Here is a 16,090-nt window from a genome sequence, read left to right on the forward strand (position 1 = left end):
GATGAAAATGTTTTTTTACTTTGCAAGTAAAATCCTACTCAGATGATTCTTAGTTTAATGTGCTTGTTTATTTATGAAGAATAAATAGGAATTGAAGGGAAAAAAAGTAAAATTCCAGTTTCAGAGAATTTACTTAACAAAGTAAATGAAAGTAGGAAAAAGGCATATTGAGCAAATATTGCTATAAATGAAGGATTACTTTTTGAGTAATTTCAAAGTTTCTTTTGTTTTATAGATTTAAAATTTCAGACTGTCTTAAGAAGTCAAAGGATTATATAGGGGCAGGACAGTTTAGTGTGATTAATTTATTGGACTTTTGAGGCACTCAGAGTAGGATAGTCTTTGTGGAAACGATGGAACAATTTATCAAGGGATGTTTGAATGATACACATATTGTGAACTGGTAGCAATTTTAATTTTGAAAATGTTATTTTTAATTTTTTTTTTTTTGGTTTTTGCATGGCAGTGGGGATAATCGACTTGCCCATGGCCATATAACTAGATAATTATTAAGTGTCTGAAGTAAGATTTGTACTCAAGTCCTTCTGATTCCAGGGTAGGTGCTCTAGTCATTGAGCTACCTAGCTGCCCCTGTTATTTTTAATTCTTTAAAAAAGTTAATATTTTATTTTCACTCAATTACATGTAAAAATAATTTCAATATTTTTCAAATTCTGAGTTCCAAATTCTTTCTTAACCTCCTTCCTTTCTTTCCTCCCCTCCTTCATCCATTGAGAAGGCAAGACATTTGACATAGAGTATCCATATGTAATCATGTAAAACCTATTTCCATGTAAATCATGTGTGAAAGAAAACACAGACCATAAAAACAAGAAAAAAATAAAGAGTTAAGAGTTAAGAATGCTTCAGTCTGCATTTAGATGTCATCAGTTTTTTCAGTATTGTCTTGGATCTTTGAGTTGCTAAGAACAGCTAAATTTTTCACAGTTGATTTTCAAACATTATTGTTTTTATCAGATATGTTATTTTTAATTTTAAGAAAACTTAGATTGTTTTTTCTGTTGGAAGGTGGAAGAGAAGAAAGCGGCAAAATTTTTTCCACTCTCCATAAAAATATACCATGTTTTCCCATGTATAAGATGCACCTTAATTTTGGGGCCTGAAATTTGAAAAAAATGCATTAAGTTTTAGTCATCATGAAATTCAAGGACCTTCTGCTCATAGCTTTCAGGCATCTTTTGGGCAAGTCTGGTGCATGTATGCATGCTTACTTCATTCCATTTCATGAACCTGAAGCACTAATTATGTCCTCCTTTGAAATCAGTCACTTCTTTTTCATCAGCAATTCTTTTTGTAAAAATTTTATTTAAAAAAAATTATTTATTTCCTTAAGGCAATGTGGTTAAGAGTGACTTGTCTAAGGTCACACAGCTATGTAATTATGTAGTATCTGAGGTCAAATTTGAACTCAGGTGGTCCTGTCTCCCAGGGCCAGTGCTCTATCTACTGTACCACCTAGCTGCCCCCATCAGCAGTTCTTCTTGCCTCCTGCTGAACCATCTTTGTGGACACAGGAATTCCACTTTCCCTTTGCTCTTCAATCCATCTCTTCAGTTCCTTCTCTAACTCAGGCTATTTGGCTGCCTTGCTTCTCGCGCCCTTCTTCTGCTGGGGCATTTTCAGTAGGGTTTCTTCTTCTCATAGCCAGTCCCGGGTTGTTTTCTCAGTTGGAGGAGAACCAAACTGACCTTCAGCAGCAGGATTTCCATTCACTTTTGCAAACTGAATCACTTTGAACTTGAATTCAGCACTGTAGGAAAATCTTTTCTGAGCCATTTCTGGGCAGAAAATATCAAAACATAACCTAATAAACCGGTAACAGATGTGAAATAATGAAAGCAAAAACAAGCAAGTAAAAAAATCTACACCCACTGTATGAGATGCTTCCAGTTTTTAGACCCCAAATTTTTCAAAAAAAAATGGGGAAATACAGAAATTAACATTTCTTTGTCAGGTTACATATTAATTTTTCTTTTTCTTTGTAAAGATTGCAGCATCATATGGAAACATTATTTGTGTTTTTGAACCAGTAAACCTATTGAAACAAAAGAATACTTCTAATTTGGTAAGTAGTTTATTATTTTTTTCTTTTGGGGTTTAAGATTTCTTATTTATTGGAAGATTCTTTTCCTAATCTTGCATAAATCACAATGTATGAATTAGCATTTAGGAAAATGCTAACAGATAGGATTTGAATTTATATATTGTTAAGGGTATGTCAAGCATTTGTTTCAATATATTTTTATTTTACTTCAGTTATAAATTAGTTCTATTTTTAATAAAGATTTTATTTATTTTGAGTTTTACAACTTTTCCCCTGATCTTACTTCCCTCTCCCCACCCCCCACAGTGCAGTTTGTCAGTCTTTACATTGTTTCCATGGTATACATTGATCCAAATTGAATGCGATGAGAGAGAAATCATATCCTTAAGGAAGTAAAGTAAGAGATAGCAAGATCAGACAATAAGATATCAGTTTTTTCCCCCTAAATTAAAGGTAATAGTCTTTGGTCTTTGTTCAAACTCCACAGTTCTTTCTCTAGATACAGATGGTATTCTCCATTGCAGACAGACCCAAATTGTCCCTGATTGTTGCACTGATGGAATGAGCAAGTCCATCAAGGTTGATCATCACATGTTTTTGTTAGCTTGTATAGTGTTTTTCTGGTTCTGCTCCTCTCACTCAGAATCAGTTCATGCAAATCCCTCCAGGCTTCCCTGAATTCCCATCCCTCCTGGTTTCTAATAGAACAATAGTGTTCCATGACATACATATACCACAGTTTGCTAAGCCATTCCCCAATTGAAGGACATTTACTTGATTTCCAATTCTTTGCCACCACAAGCAGGGCTGCTATGAATATTTTTGTACAAGTGATGTTTTTACCCTTTTTCATCATGTCTTTGGGGTATAGACCCAGTAGTGGTATTGCTGGATCAAAGGGTATGCACATTTTTTGTTGCCCTTTGGGTGTAGTTCCAAATTTCTCTCCAGAAAGGCTGGATAAGTTCACAGCTCCAGTAATGTAAAAGTGTCCCAGATTTCCCACAATCCTTCCAACAATGATCATTATCCTTTCTGGTCATATTGGCCAGTCTGAGAAGTATGAGGTGGTATCTCAGAGAAGCTTTAATTTGCATTTCTCTAATAAGTAATGATTTAGAGCAATTTTTCATATGACTGTGGTTTGCTTTGATCTCATCTGTAAATTGCCTTTGCATATCCTTTGACCATTTGTCAATTGGGGAATGGCTTTTTTTTTTTAATTTGACTCAGTTCTCTGTATATTTTAGAAATGAGTCCTTTGTCAGAAACATTAGTTGTAAAGATTGTTTCCCAGTTTACTGCATTTCTTTTGATCTTGGTTACAGTGGTTTTGTCTGTGCAACAGCTTTTTAATTTAATGTAATCAAAATCATCTAGTTTGTTTTTAGTGATGTTCTCCATCTCTTCCTTAGTCATAAACTGCTTCCCTTTCCATAGATCTGACTAGTCCTTGATCTTCTAGTTTGCTTATAGTATTGTTTTTTATGTCTAAATCCTGTATCCATTTGGATCTTATCTTAGTATAGGGTGTGAGGTGTTGGGCCTAATCTAAATTTCTTCCATGCTAACTTCCAATTTTCCTAGAAGTTTTTATCAAAGAGAGAGTTTTTATCCCACTAGCTGGACTCTTTGGATTTATCAAACAGCAGATTACTATAATCATTTCCTGCTATTGCACCTAATCTGTGCCACTGGTCCACTACTGTTTCTTAGGCAATACCAGGCAGTTTTGATGACTGATGCTTTATAATATAATTTTAGATCAGATAGGACTAAGCCACCTTCTTATGTACTTTTTTCATTAAATCCCCATACATTCTTGACTTTTTATTTCTCCATATGAATTTACTTACAACCTTTTCTAACTCATTAAAATAATTTTTTGGAATTTTGATTGGTAGGGCGCTAAACAAGTAGTTTAGTTTTGGTAGAGTTGTTATTTTTATTATATTAGCTCGACCTATCCATGAGCATTTGATGTTTGCCCAGTATTTAAATATGATTTAATTTGTGTCAGAAGTGTTTTATAATTTTTTTCAAAAAGTTTCTGAGTCTGCCTTGGCAAATAGACTCCCAGGTATTTTATGTTGTCTGAGGTTACTTTGAATGGGATTTCTCTTTCTAGCTGTTCCTGCTGTATCTTGCTGGTCATATATAGAAAAGTTGAGAATTTATGAGGGTTTATTTTATATCCTGCAACTTTGCTAAAATTGCTAATTGTTTTCAGTAGTTTTTTGGATGATTTCTTGGTATTCTCTAGGTATACCATCATGTCATCTGCAGAGTGAGAGTTTTGTCTCTTCCCTTCCTAATTCTAATTCCTTCAATTTCTTTTTCTTCTCTAATTGCTGCAGTTAACATTTCTAATATGATCTTGAATAGTAGTGGTGATAATGGGCCTCCTTATTTCACCCCTGATCTTATTGGTAATGCCTCTAGCCTCTCCCCATTGAATATGATGCTTGTTGATGGTTTCGGATAAATACTGCTTATGTTTCTAAGGAACAGTCCATTTATTCCTACATTCTCTAGTGTTTTTAGTAGGAATGGGTGCTGTATTTTGTCAAAAGCTTTTTCAGCATCTATTGATATTGATCATATAATTTCTGATAGGTTTGTTGTTGATACAATTGAGTATACTAACAGTTTTCCTAATATTGAACCAACCCTGCATTCCTGGTATAAATCCTACTTAGTCAAAATGTATTATCCTACTGATAACTTGTTGTAATTTTTTTGCTAAGCTTTTATTTAAAATTTTTGCATCTATATCCAGCAGGGAGATAAGTTTATAATTTTCTTTCTCTGTTTGAACTCTTCCTGGTTTAGGTATCAGCACAATATTGGTTTCATAGAAAGAGGCAGAATTCTGTCTTCCTCTATTTTTCTAAAGAGTTTATCTAGAACCAGTTGTTACTTAAATGTTTGGTAGAATTCACTTGTGAATCCATCAGGCCCATTCTTCTCTGTATCATTTCAGTTTTAGTATATGTGCTGGCAAAGCAAGCACTATAAATTAGTTCTAATGAGATATCTTGAAATTGTTTTGATTCTACTGATTCTTTGCTTCATTTTATTGATTAGCATTTGAATAGTTGAAAAACCAAAATTTAGCATTAGGCTGTATAGTAATTGCAAAATATAGATAATATGGCCTAGTGTTATCATTTTATTTCTATTTCCTTTATGATATTTTTGTAGATACATAGTAGAACTAGGTACCTTTAAAATGGTTAACACTCACTTGTTTTTCTTCTTGCCTTTACTTTATAGTTTATAATTACTTACAAATGGTATTCTGTTTTTATTAGACTTCAAAGTATGGTGATAAAGAGGTGGAATGACTTTTAAATCAGTGAAAAAATCACATCCCTAACAAAAAGAACTGAGTTTAAATGACTTCAGGATTATATGATGTTAGAGATAAGGGACCAGTTTTTTAAGCTCCAGTTTTTTTTAGAGCTCCATTTAGGATGAAACTTGAGATTTCCAAAATGACATGAAGGATCATTGGTAGATAAAATATAATGTACCTCATATTTATAAAGGACTTTATTTTTTTCACATCACTTTATCCAGTATCTTAATAGGTGATATTAATTCTATGTTGAGGAAACTAAGATTTAGAGAAGTTTAGTGAGTTATCCAAGATTACACTCTTTAGGGTAGAATTCAAATCTTTTACTCCTAGGTCATTGATCTTTCTACTATACAACATGATGGAATATTTTATAATAAGCAAAATCTAATAAGCAGTTATTTAAAAATGATTTCATTTCATAAAATGCTTTATGAAATAAAATATCAGTTAAGTAAAAAAAGAGTCATTATGTTATCTTTCTCTGAGTGCACATAATTGGGGGACCATGATAGTAATAGAAAGATGGAAGACAAAGCAATTACTTTACTGGAGAAATAGTTTAGATTCCTGAAGTGACAATAAATGTATTTTTTTAATAGGAAAATTAGACTGTTATGGATGAATACTGGCTGACTTGGAAAGATATAATGATCTTGAATTATTTTAGAAGAAAGTCTCAGAAAAAACTGAGGGTTTATTTTTTTGGTTTATTTTATTTAGGTTTTTTGGGGGTTTTTTGGTTTATTCATTTAATATTATTTAGGGTTTTTTTGGTTTATTTTATATTATTACAATTTAGATTTTTGGGGGGTTTATTTTACATTATTACAGTAATCTTGTTGTGAGAGTAAACATAAACCCCTCCCTTCCCCCAGAAAGATGAGAAATCTCAAGAATAATGAGAGAGGAAAAAAAGTGTACTTCAATCTGTGTTCAGATTCCAACAGCTCTGTCTCTGGGATGAGTTGCCTCCTTTATCATGAGTTCACTAGAGAAGTTGCTTCAATATTTTCCCCCCACTTGCTATTACTAGATGTATTTCCCTTCACTCTAATCCTCCCCACTCTCATTTATGCTATTCTCTCTCTCCTTTAATTCTGTCCCTGTTCAGAAGTGTGTTGTATCTGAGTACCCTCTCTCATGATCTTTCCTCTATTCTATCACCTACATTCCCCTTTATCTCATTTCTTTCCTCTCTTTTTTCTCTAGTGTAAAATAGATTTCTATACCATTAAGTGTGTATGTTATTTATTTCCTCTCTGAGCCATTTCTGATGAGAATGATGGTTCACCCATTCCCCTTCACCTTCCCTCCCATTCCACTCCATTGCAAAAGCTTTTTCTTTACTTTATGTGAAATATCTTAGCCCCTTCTTCCTCTCTTCTTCCCAGTACTTTCCTTTGTCACCCATTGACTCCATCTTTTTACTATATTATACCATTATATTCAACTCCTTCCCGTGCCTTGGCTTATATATGCTTCTTCTAACTGCTCTTATAAATGAAAAAGTTCATATGAGTTATCAGTGTCTTCTTCCCATGCAAGAATGCAAAAAAGTTCAATATCATTAAGTTCATCATAATTAGTTCTTCTCATCCATCCTCTCTATGGTTTACCTGAGTCCTGTACTTGGGGTTCAAACTTTCTGTTCAGCTGTAGTTGTTTCAGTAGGAAAGTTTGAAAGTCCCATTTCATTGAAAGTCCATCTTTTCCCCTGAAAGAGGATGTTCAGTTTTACTGGGTAGTTGATTCTTGTTTGTAAACCAAGATCTTTTGCCTTCCCTAATATCTTAGGGAATATCATATCATATCATATCATATCATATCATATCATATCTAGATGCTGCCTTAATGTAGATGCAGCCAGATCCTGTGTATTCCTGACTATAGAGTATGGTATTTGAATTGTTTGTTTCTGGCAGCTTTTAGAATTTTCTCCTTGACTTGGGAGTTTGGGAATTTGGCTATAATATTTCTGGGAGTTTTTCTTTTGGGATCTCTTTCAGAAGGTGATTGGTGAATTCCCTCAATTTCTATTTTATTCTCTGTTTCTAGGATTTCAGGGCAATTTTCCTGTATTATTTCTTGAAAAATGAAGTCTAGGCTCTTTTCCTGGTCATGACTTTTAGGTATCCCAATAATTTTTAAATTCTGTCTCCTGGATCTTTTTTTGAGGTCAGTTGTTTTTCCAATTAGATAGTTAACATTTTCTTCTAATTTTTTTTTTTTTTGGTATAGATTTATTTCTTCCTGATTTCTTACAAAATCATCAGCTTCCTTTATTTCCATTCTGCATTTGAAGGAATTATTTTCTTCAGTGAGCTTTTTTTTCTCCTTTTCCAGATGGCTAATTCTGCCCCCTTTTTTTAAAGTTTTTTACTTTTTTTTTTTTTTGGCAAGGCAATGGGATTAAGTGGGTTGCCCAAGGCCACACAGCTAGGTACTTATTAAGTGTCTGAGGCTCGATTTGAACTCAGGGACTCTTGGCTCCAGGGCCGGTACTCTATCCACTGCACCACCTAGCTGCCCCTCAGTTCTGCTTTTTTTTTTAGTTTATATATCTTTATTTGTTTTTGAATATTTTTTTTTTTTTTTGGTAAGGCAATGGGGTTAAGTGGCTTGTCCAAGGCCACATAGCTTGGTAATTATTAAGTGTCTGAGGCTGGATTTGAACTCAGGTATTCCTGACTCTAGGGCTGGTGCACTATCCACTACGCCACCTAGCCGCCCCTTGAGTATTTTTTAAAATTTATTTATTCTTATATTGTATAAATAATTTTTTTATACATTACTAAAATATTCTTGTTTAAGAGTAAACATAATACCCCCCCAAAAAAATATAGACCCGCATGAGTGGTAATGTAAAGGAGAGAGAAAAAAATTAAAATGAAAAATAAAAAAAGTAAAAGTAATAGTAGTTGTGGCCAGGTGGCACAGTGGATGGAGCACCGGCCCTGGAGCCAGGAGCACCCAAGCCCAAATCTAGGCCCAGACATCCAACAATCACCCAGCTGTGTGACCCTGGGCAAGCCACCCCAACACCATTGCCCTGCAAAATCCAAGAAAAAAAAAAAGACCCAAAATAAAATAGTAATAACATCAATAGTAGGGTCAGCTGGGTGGCGGACAGAGCACTGGCCCTAGAGCCAAGAGCACCTGGGTCCAAATCCAGCTTCAGATGCCCAATAATCACCCAGCTGTATGGACCCATGCAAGCCACCCAGCCCCATTTGCCCTGTAACCCCCCCCCCCCATAATAATAATAAAAAATGTGCTTCAGTCTGTGTTCCAACACCTCCAGCTCTGTCATGGGTGGATCACATTCTTTATGATAAGTCCATCACAAAAGTTACTTTCATATATTTCTACTGTTTCCATTGCTAATTTCAACTCCCTCCATTCATACTTCTCCACTACCTCAATTCTGCTTTTTAAGGCATTCTTACATTTGCCTTTTGTGTTGCTTTTTCCATTTGGCCTAAACTGGTTTTTAACATAATTTTCTTCAGTTTTCTTGGGGTTTTTTTTATTTCTTTCACCAAGCTGCTGACTTGGTTTTCATGATTTATCTGCATTGTTCTCATTTCTCCCAGTTTTTCCTCTACTTCCCTTAATTGCTCTTCAAAGTCTTTTTTAAGTTCATCCATAGTCTGAGCCCATTTTCTATTTCTCTTGGAGGTTTTGGATACAGAAGATGCAACTTTGTCATCTTCTGAGTATATATTTCAGTCCTCCATGGGACCAAATAATTTTCTATGGTCAGATTCTTTTTCTGTTGTTTGCTCATTTCTTCAGCCTATGACTGATTCACTGTACTTCCAAGGCCTTGGGGGGTTTTGGGGGCAACTCACTGGAACCTTAATTCCTCAAAGGTCTTGTGAGACCTTGCCTCTCTTGCCTGTGCTTTGTTATGTGAATGACCACAGGCTTTCTCCTCTGCCCTGGAGATGTGAGGAGGATCCCTGTTTGACTATGGTGGTATAGGGGCCCATACTGCAACCTGGATCTGAGAATGGGCAAACAGCAGGGTCCTGCCCCAGGGAAAGCAGAGAGACCTCTTCAGTCTCTCCGGACCCCACTTATCATCTGTGGGCCAAGAGCTCTGAGTGCTGGGTGGCTCCACTGATTCCTGCTGCAGATTCTCATTGTAGGGCTGCTCTGAGGCTGACACTCCACTCTGGTGCAGCAGAGTTCTCTAACCACCCCTTCTAGCTGTCTCCTGATGATCCCTGGGCTAAGGAGTTTTGGAAACTGCCCCCTCTGCCACAGACCCAGGCACCTGGCCCAGCCACAGCAGCTGTACTGCAGCTCTTTCCATCCCCTGGTCCTGGTGAAATAGACCTTTCCTGTAGAACTTCTAAGTTGTGTTGGACTGGGAAATTGTATCACTCAGTCTTTCTTTGGGTTCTACCCCCTCTAAATTTTGGCTAGAGTCATAATTTGACAGGTTTTGGAGTTTTTTTGGGGGAATGAATTTCCGGGAATTCCTGCCTTCATGCTGCCATCTTGGCTCCGCCCCTCCCATTTAGATTTTTTACAAAAAGCAAGTATTGTGGCTTTGGATCTTAAAACATTCTTTTCTGAATGGTAAATTTTAATTTAAACTTTTACAAGTTCTATTATTGGGGATTCTGTTTTTTTTCTAATCTAATAGCCTTTTGGTGATGAAGTATAATTTAACGTGAACTAATTGCTTTGAGCATGAGAATCACAAAGATGAGTTAATGATTAAGTTTAGATGTTCATTAAACAATGAACATTAGTATAAAAAAACTATATCTGAATTATGTCAACTTATGGAAATTATGTCCAAATGATTATGTCCTGTAGTTCAGTATTCCTTTGTTTCTATGGGGGGATAGCAGTGATAGCATGGAGTTTGTAAGTTGGCAAATAGTAAAAAGGAAAGATGGTTTGGTTTATTCCAGGGAGTAGGTCTCATTCATATATATATAATTTCCTTCATCTTATTTACTTACAGCTAACTGAATTATATGAACTTCCCTTCTTTGCAGATGATTCCCATTTGGGATGGAATTAAGCATAAATTTGTAAATTTATTGAAGAATGGAAAGAAGTATTAATGCTCATCTTAATTATTTCTTTTGATTTTAGGAATTATATAATCAGTGGCAGAAAAGTGGCCAATTTTTTCTGGAGTCCATAGCACACAATATAACTTGGGATCCCACAGGTAAGAAAACATGATTAGGTGAAGTGTACTTTTTTGCCTAGTTATGATACTATTCTCATATTAAATTTTATTTGGTGAAATTTCAACTTGAGAAATTTTCTGATTGCTGATATAAAAGAACATATTCAGAAAAATGCAATATATCTTGAGTTTTCATTTCTGTTTCACAAATTGATATGTAATTTTTAAAAGAGATCATTTTTAAAAGTGTAATTATTTTGGCTACTGTGGAACTGAAGAAAGACTAATGGCTAATGGCCCTCTCTTTTCATTGTGTTGGCTGTAGCAATGTTCTTGATTTAGGGGATAGTTAAACTCTCATTTGACCAATGATATTAAAAAGGAATGAATATTTTTTAATATTTTAATATTTTTTAAAGCGATGGATTTTAGTCTGTAAATAGTGAATATTGATGATCTTCTTAATCTTAGGTTCTTTATCCTTCAGAGTAAGAAAAATATACTTTTTTGTAATTTGTAAAGCGATTGATAATCCTACGTTTGATTTAAGAAGTTAAAATAATCCCATTAATATGTAATTTTGTAAACACTTAAAAAGTACAGGGGAAGTATTAGGGAAGGAAAAAAGTAATATTTAGTAATTCCGTGTTTTGGAAATCTTTGAATTTTAACCTTACTTTATAGGCAGAGTACTGAACAACTGAAGATTTTTGAGCAGTTGAGAAATATAACCAGGTCTAGTAATTAATTAAGCACATTAGTATGGCAGCAGGATGATGGATGGATTGGATAGCAGTGAGAAAAAGGCAGGACATGAGTAGGGTAATATAATAATCCAGGGAGACAATATTAAAATTTTATTCTAGTGTAGCACTAATGGAAATAGAGAGGTATAGATTACATGTGAGGAACAGTGTGTAATAGACTTAACAAAACTTGGCAACTTACTGGAAAGATAAGATCAAGATTTCATGGAAGAATACAAAATCTTGTGCTCCTGTAAAATAATTAAATCATGAAGAGGGATTAGAGGGAATAAAGGGAGAGACAGCAGATATGATTTGTGGCATAATGTTTGAAGTACCAGTGCAATATCCATGTAGAGATATTGCCATTTGGCAGTATGCAGGTCTAGGATTTGAGCTTGTTGGTCATGGCTGGAGATTTAGTTTATTTATTTTTTAAATATTTAATATTTATTTATTCTCATTTTGTACAAATAATATTTTTATACATTAATAAAATATTCTTGTTTAAGAGTAAACAAAATACCCCTCCCCCCAAAAATATAGACTTGCTTGAGTGATAAAGTAAAGGGAGAGGAAAAAAATTAAAATTAAAAAGAATAATGGTAATAATTGTAGGTATGGCCAGGTGGCGCAATGGACTGAGCACCAGCCCTGGAGCCAGGAGCACCTGAGCCCACATCTGGCCCCATACACCCAACAATCACCCAGCCATGTGACATGCAAGCCACCCCAACCCCACTGCCCTGCAAAAACCAAAAAAAATAAAAAAAAGGAAAAAACAGACCCCAAATAAGATAAAATACTAATAATAGTAGGGGTGGCTGGGTGGTGGACAGAGCATTGGCCCTTGACCCAGGAGCACCTGGGTCCAAATCTGGCCTCAGACACCCAACGATCACCTCATTATGCGGCCCCAGGCAGGCCACCCAGCCACATTTGCCCTGCACCCCCCCCCCAAAATAATAATAAAAAAAATGTGCTTGAGTCTTTATTCCAACACCAGCAACTCTGTCACGGGTGATTCACATTCTTTATGATAAGTCCATCGCAAAAGTTACTTCCATATTTTTCCACCATTGCCATTGCTGATCGCAACTCCCCCTTTCGTATTTCTCCACTACCATGTACTATATTTTCTCTCTCCTTTCCCTCTGACTCTGCTGTAGGGTAGCTGAGTGGTGCAGCAGATAGATCCCTGGTCCTGGGGCCAAGAGGCCCTGAGCCCCCATACCACCCCTTAAGAAAATGTGTTATATCTGACCACTCTCCCCCCATGGTCTATCCTCTCCTCCATCACTCACATCCCCCCCCTTCCCCCTGTCCCCCCCCTTCTTACTCCAGATGCCTATACTCCATTGCTGTTTCCTCTCCTAGCCACCTCTGATGAGAGCAAAGATTCCCTCATTCCCCCTTGTCTTCCCCCCCCTTCCATATCATTGCAATAGCTCATTGTAATAAAGAAAAATCTTATTATATGAAATATCTCGGCCTATTTCCCTTCTCCTTTTTCTTTCTCCCATTCCATTTCCCTTTTTTTCTATTGACTCCATTTTTACACCATATTTTATCTTCGAATTCAGCTTTCTCCTGTGCTTCAATTATAAAAGCTCTCTCTACCTGCTCTATTAACTGAGAAGGTTCATATGAGTATTATCAGTGTCATTTTTCATGCAGGAATACATGCAGTTCATCATCAAGTCCCTCATATTTTCCCCCTCTCCTCCAATCTCTATGCTTCACCTGAGTCCTGTATCTGAAGATCAAACCTTCTGTTCATCTCTGGCCATTCCAACAGGAACATTTGAAATTCCCCTGGTTCATTGAAAGTCCATCTTTTTCCCTGGAAGAGGACATTCATTTTTGCTGGGTAGTTGATTCTCTATTGCATTCCAAGCTCTTTTGCCTTCCAGTATATTATATTCCAAGCCCTATGAGCTTTTAATGTAGTTGCAGCTAAGTCCTGTGTGATCCTGCCTGCAGCTCCATGATATTTGAATTGTGTCCTTCTGGCTGCTTGTAATATTTTCTCTTTGACTTGGGAGTTCTGGAACTTGGCTATAATATTCCTAGGGTTTGGTTTTTTGGGATCTCTTTCTTGAGGGGATCGGTGAATTCTCTCCATTTCTATTTTGCCCTCTACTTCTAGGATATCGGGGCAATTTTCCTGTAGTAATTCTTTGAAAATGATGTCAAGGCTCTTTTCCTGATCATGACTTTCAGGTATTCCAATAATTTTTAAATTATGTTTCCTATATCTGTTTTCCATATCAGTTGTTTTTTCAATGAGATGTTTCATATTTTCTTGTAATTTTTCGTTTTTTTGGTTTTGAAGTAATGAGTCCTGATTTCTGGTAAATTCATCAATCTCTCTGAGTTCTATTCTTTGTCTGAAGGATTTGTTTTCCTCAGAGAGCTCTGTTAGCTCTCTTTCCATCTGCCCAATTTTGCTTTTTAAAGCATTCTTCTCCTCAATAACTTTTTGAACTGTTTTATCCATTTGACCTAAGCTGGTTTTTAGCATGCTATTTTCTTCAGCATTTTTGTTTTGGATTTCCTTGACTAGGCTGCTGGTTTCATTTTCATGTTTTTCCTGCATCTCTCTCATTTCTTTCCCCAGTTTTTCCTTCTAACTCCCTCATTTGATTTTCAAAGTCTTTTTTGAGCTCTGTCATATCCTGAGCCCAATTTCTGTTTTTTCTTGGAGTCTTTCGGTGCAGGAGTTTGTGCTTCCTCATCTTCAGACTGAGTGGTTTGATCCTTCTTGGGCTCATATGCAAAATATTTCTCAGTGGTGTTCCTCTTATTTCTCTGCTTGCTCATTTTCCCAGCCTGGGCCTGGTTTTGTGGTGCTTCCTGAGCTTTTGGGACACTCCCACAAGGGTCTCAGTGTGTGAGGTTCTGTCCTCCCTCCTGGTGTGTGAATGACCATATGTTCCCCCCTCTGCCACGGGGCTGAGGTGGAGGGGGCCCCTGCTGTTCTTTGGGGTGGCCTAGACTGCGATCAGGATCTGAATGTGGTTAGAGCCCCAGAGTCTTGTTCCAGGGGCAGAGGACAGAGCTTGGCAGTCTCTCTTCACTCTCCTCCCTCAGCTCAGTGGGCTCATGCCCTGGGGGCTCCCGCTTACCAGCTCTGCCTACTTCTATTCCTGGATCTGGAGTATGCCCTGAGGGCTGGACTTCACAGTGCTCGCTCTGGCAGAGGTCCCCCTGCTGTTCCCCCAATTTGTGCCCTGTGCTCCCCGGGGCGTAGCTCAGGAAACTCCCCCGTTTCTGTGAGCTGTGGCTCCCAGCACCCTGGGGCTGCCTCCGTGAGGCTGAAGTTCTTACGTTCTGGCATGCCAACCCCTCTGGTGGGCCGCCTCTCCAACCCAGGGGAGTAGAGCCTTTCGATTTAGTTTATTTTTAAAAGACAATAACTATAATTGTTTTATAAAACTTCATCCCCATCATTGCCTGCTACTACTGTTATCTTTCCTGAAGGCAAACTTCAAATTTTTATTCATTTTCTATTCCAGTTTTCAGTGTAAAATTATCCAGTGTGAAAGATGTTCACATTTTTTCAAAGATTATTACCAATTTTGGTTAGAGAAAGCAAGAACTAAATTACTTTGAGACTAAAACAGATCATTAACTACCTGTTCTAGTTTTTAGTGCTTAACCATATTTAAAATGGAAATATAAAAACATTTGCTGCCTTGTCCCAAATGTCTTTTAAGCAAGTTTAAAAACATTACCCACCCAACTTTCCTAAGAAGTTTTTTGTTTGTTTTTATTTTTTTTGTTCTATTTTCTTGAAATTAGTTCAGTTAGTACCTATAAGTCAAAGAGAGAGGGAAAAAAAACCCTCCTCTCAAGGACCTCACAGTTCATTGGGAAGACAATATGCTAACAACTATGTGCAAATAAAATATTTACAAAAAAGGGAAGGGACTAGCATTATAGGAGGATCAGAAAAGGCTATTATAAGAAACCCAATGTCACTGGTATGATGAGAATAAATATAGGAATACTTGGAAGATAGGAATGGATCAGGTGGCAAGGGATTTTTTTAAATTTATTCATTTATTTTGAATTTTACAATTTTCCCCCCTAATTTTGCCCCCCCGAAGGCAGTCTGTTAATATCTTTACATTATTTCCATTATCTAAGTTGAATATGATGAGAGAGAGAGAGAGAGATCATATCCTTAAGAAAAAAAGTATAAGAGATAATAAAATTACATAATAAGATAACGTAGGTTTTTTTTTAAATTAACGGTAGCAATCTTTGCTCAAACTCCACAATTGTTTCTCTGGATATAGATGGTATTCTCTATCGCAGATATCCCAAAATTGTGCCTGTTTGTTGCACTGATGGGATGAGCAAGTCCATTAAGGTTGCTCATCAACTCCATGTTGCTATTAGGGGCAAAGGGCTTTAAATACCATATTATTTTATAATTGATACTTGAGGTAATAGGGATTCATAGGGGAGAGGATTATATAATCAGACCTGTGCTTTAGTAAGATTCATTTGGCCACTGAGTGGAGGATATATTGGAGAGAGGAGAGAGACAGAAATGGAGAGAGAGAGAGATAATCTAGGCAATAGTACAAGAGGTATGAAGACTTTCCTTTCACTGGTAGCAGTGTCAGAGCTAAAAAGGGTTCATATAGGAGATATTGTAAGAGTAAAATGGTTGAATGTGAGAGTGAGGAGACAGTCACATTAATTAGATATCATGGATAACTGAGAGAATGGCAGTACTCTTCAATGGT

At 36.4% G+C, this 16,090-nt stretch overlaps 1 protein-coding gene across 6 annotated transcripts in view; it reads left to right on the forward strand.

Moving 5' to 3' along the window:
• Positions 1–16,090, forward strand: part of DMXL1 (Dmx like 1) — a 181,004-nt gene that overhangs the window by 20,011 nt on the left and 144,903 nt on the right. For all 6 annotated transcript variants that reach the window (XM_074199607.1, XM_074199612.1, XM_074199608.1 and 3 more), the window contains exons 3-4: positions 2,009–2,086; positions 10,545–10,623. In XM_074199607.1, the coding sequence (XP_074055708.1) occupies positions 2,009–2,086; positions 10,545–10,623 (157 nt within the window). The remainder of the gene's footprint in view (positions 1–2,008; positions 2,087–10,544; positions 10,624–16,090) is intronic.

Source organism: Macrotis lagotis, chromosome X (genome assembly GCF_037893015.1).
Source record: "Macrotis lagotis isolate mMagLag1 chromosome X, bilby.v1.9.chrom.fasta, whole genome shotgun sequence".
Lineage (NCBI taxonomy): Eukaryota > Metazoa > Chordata > Mammalia > Peramelemorphia > Peramelidae > Macrotis > Macrotis lagotis.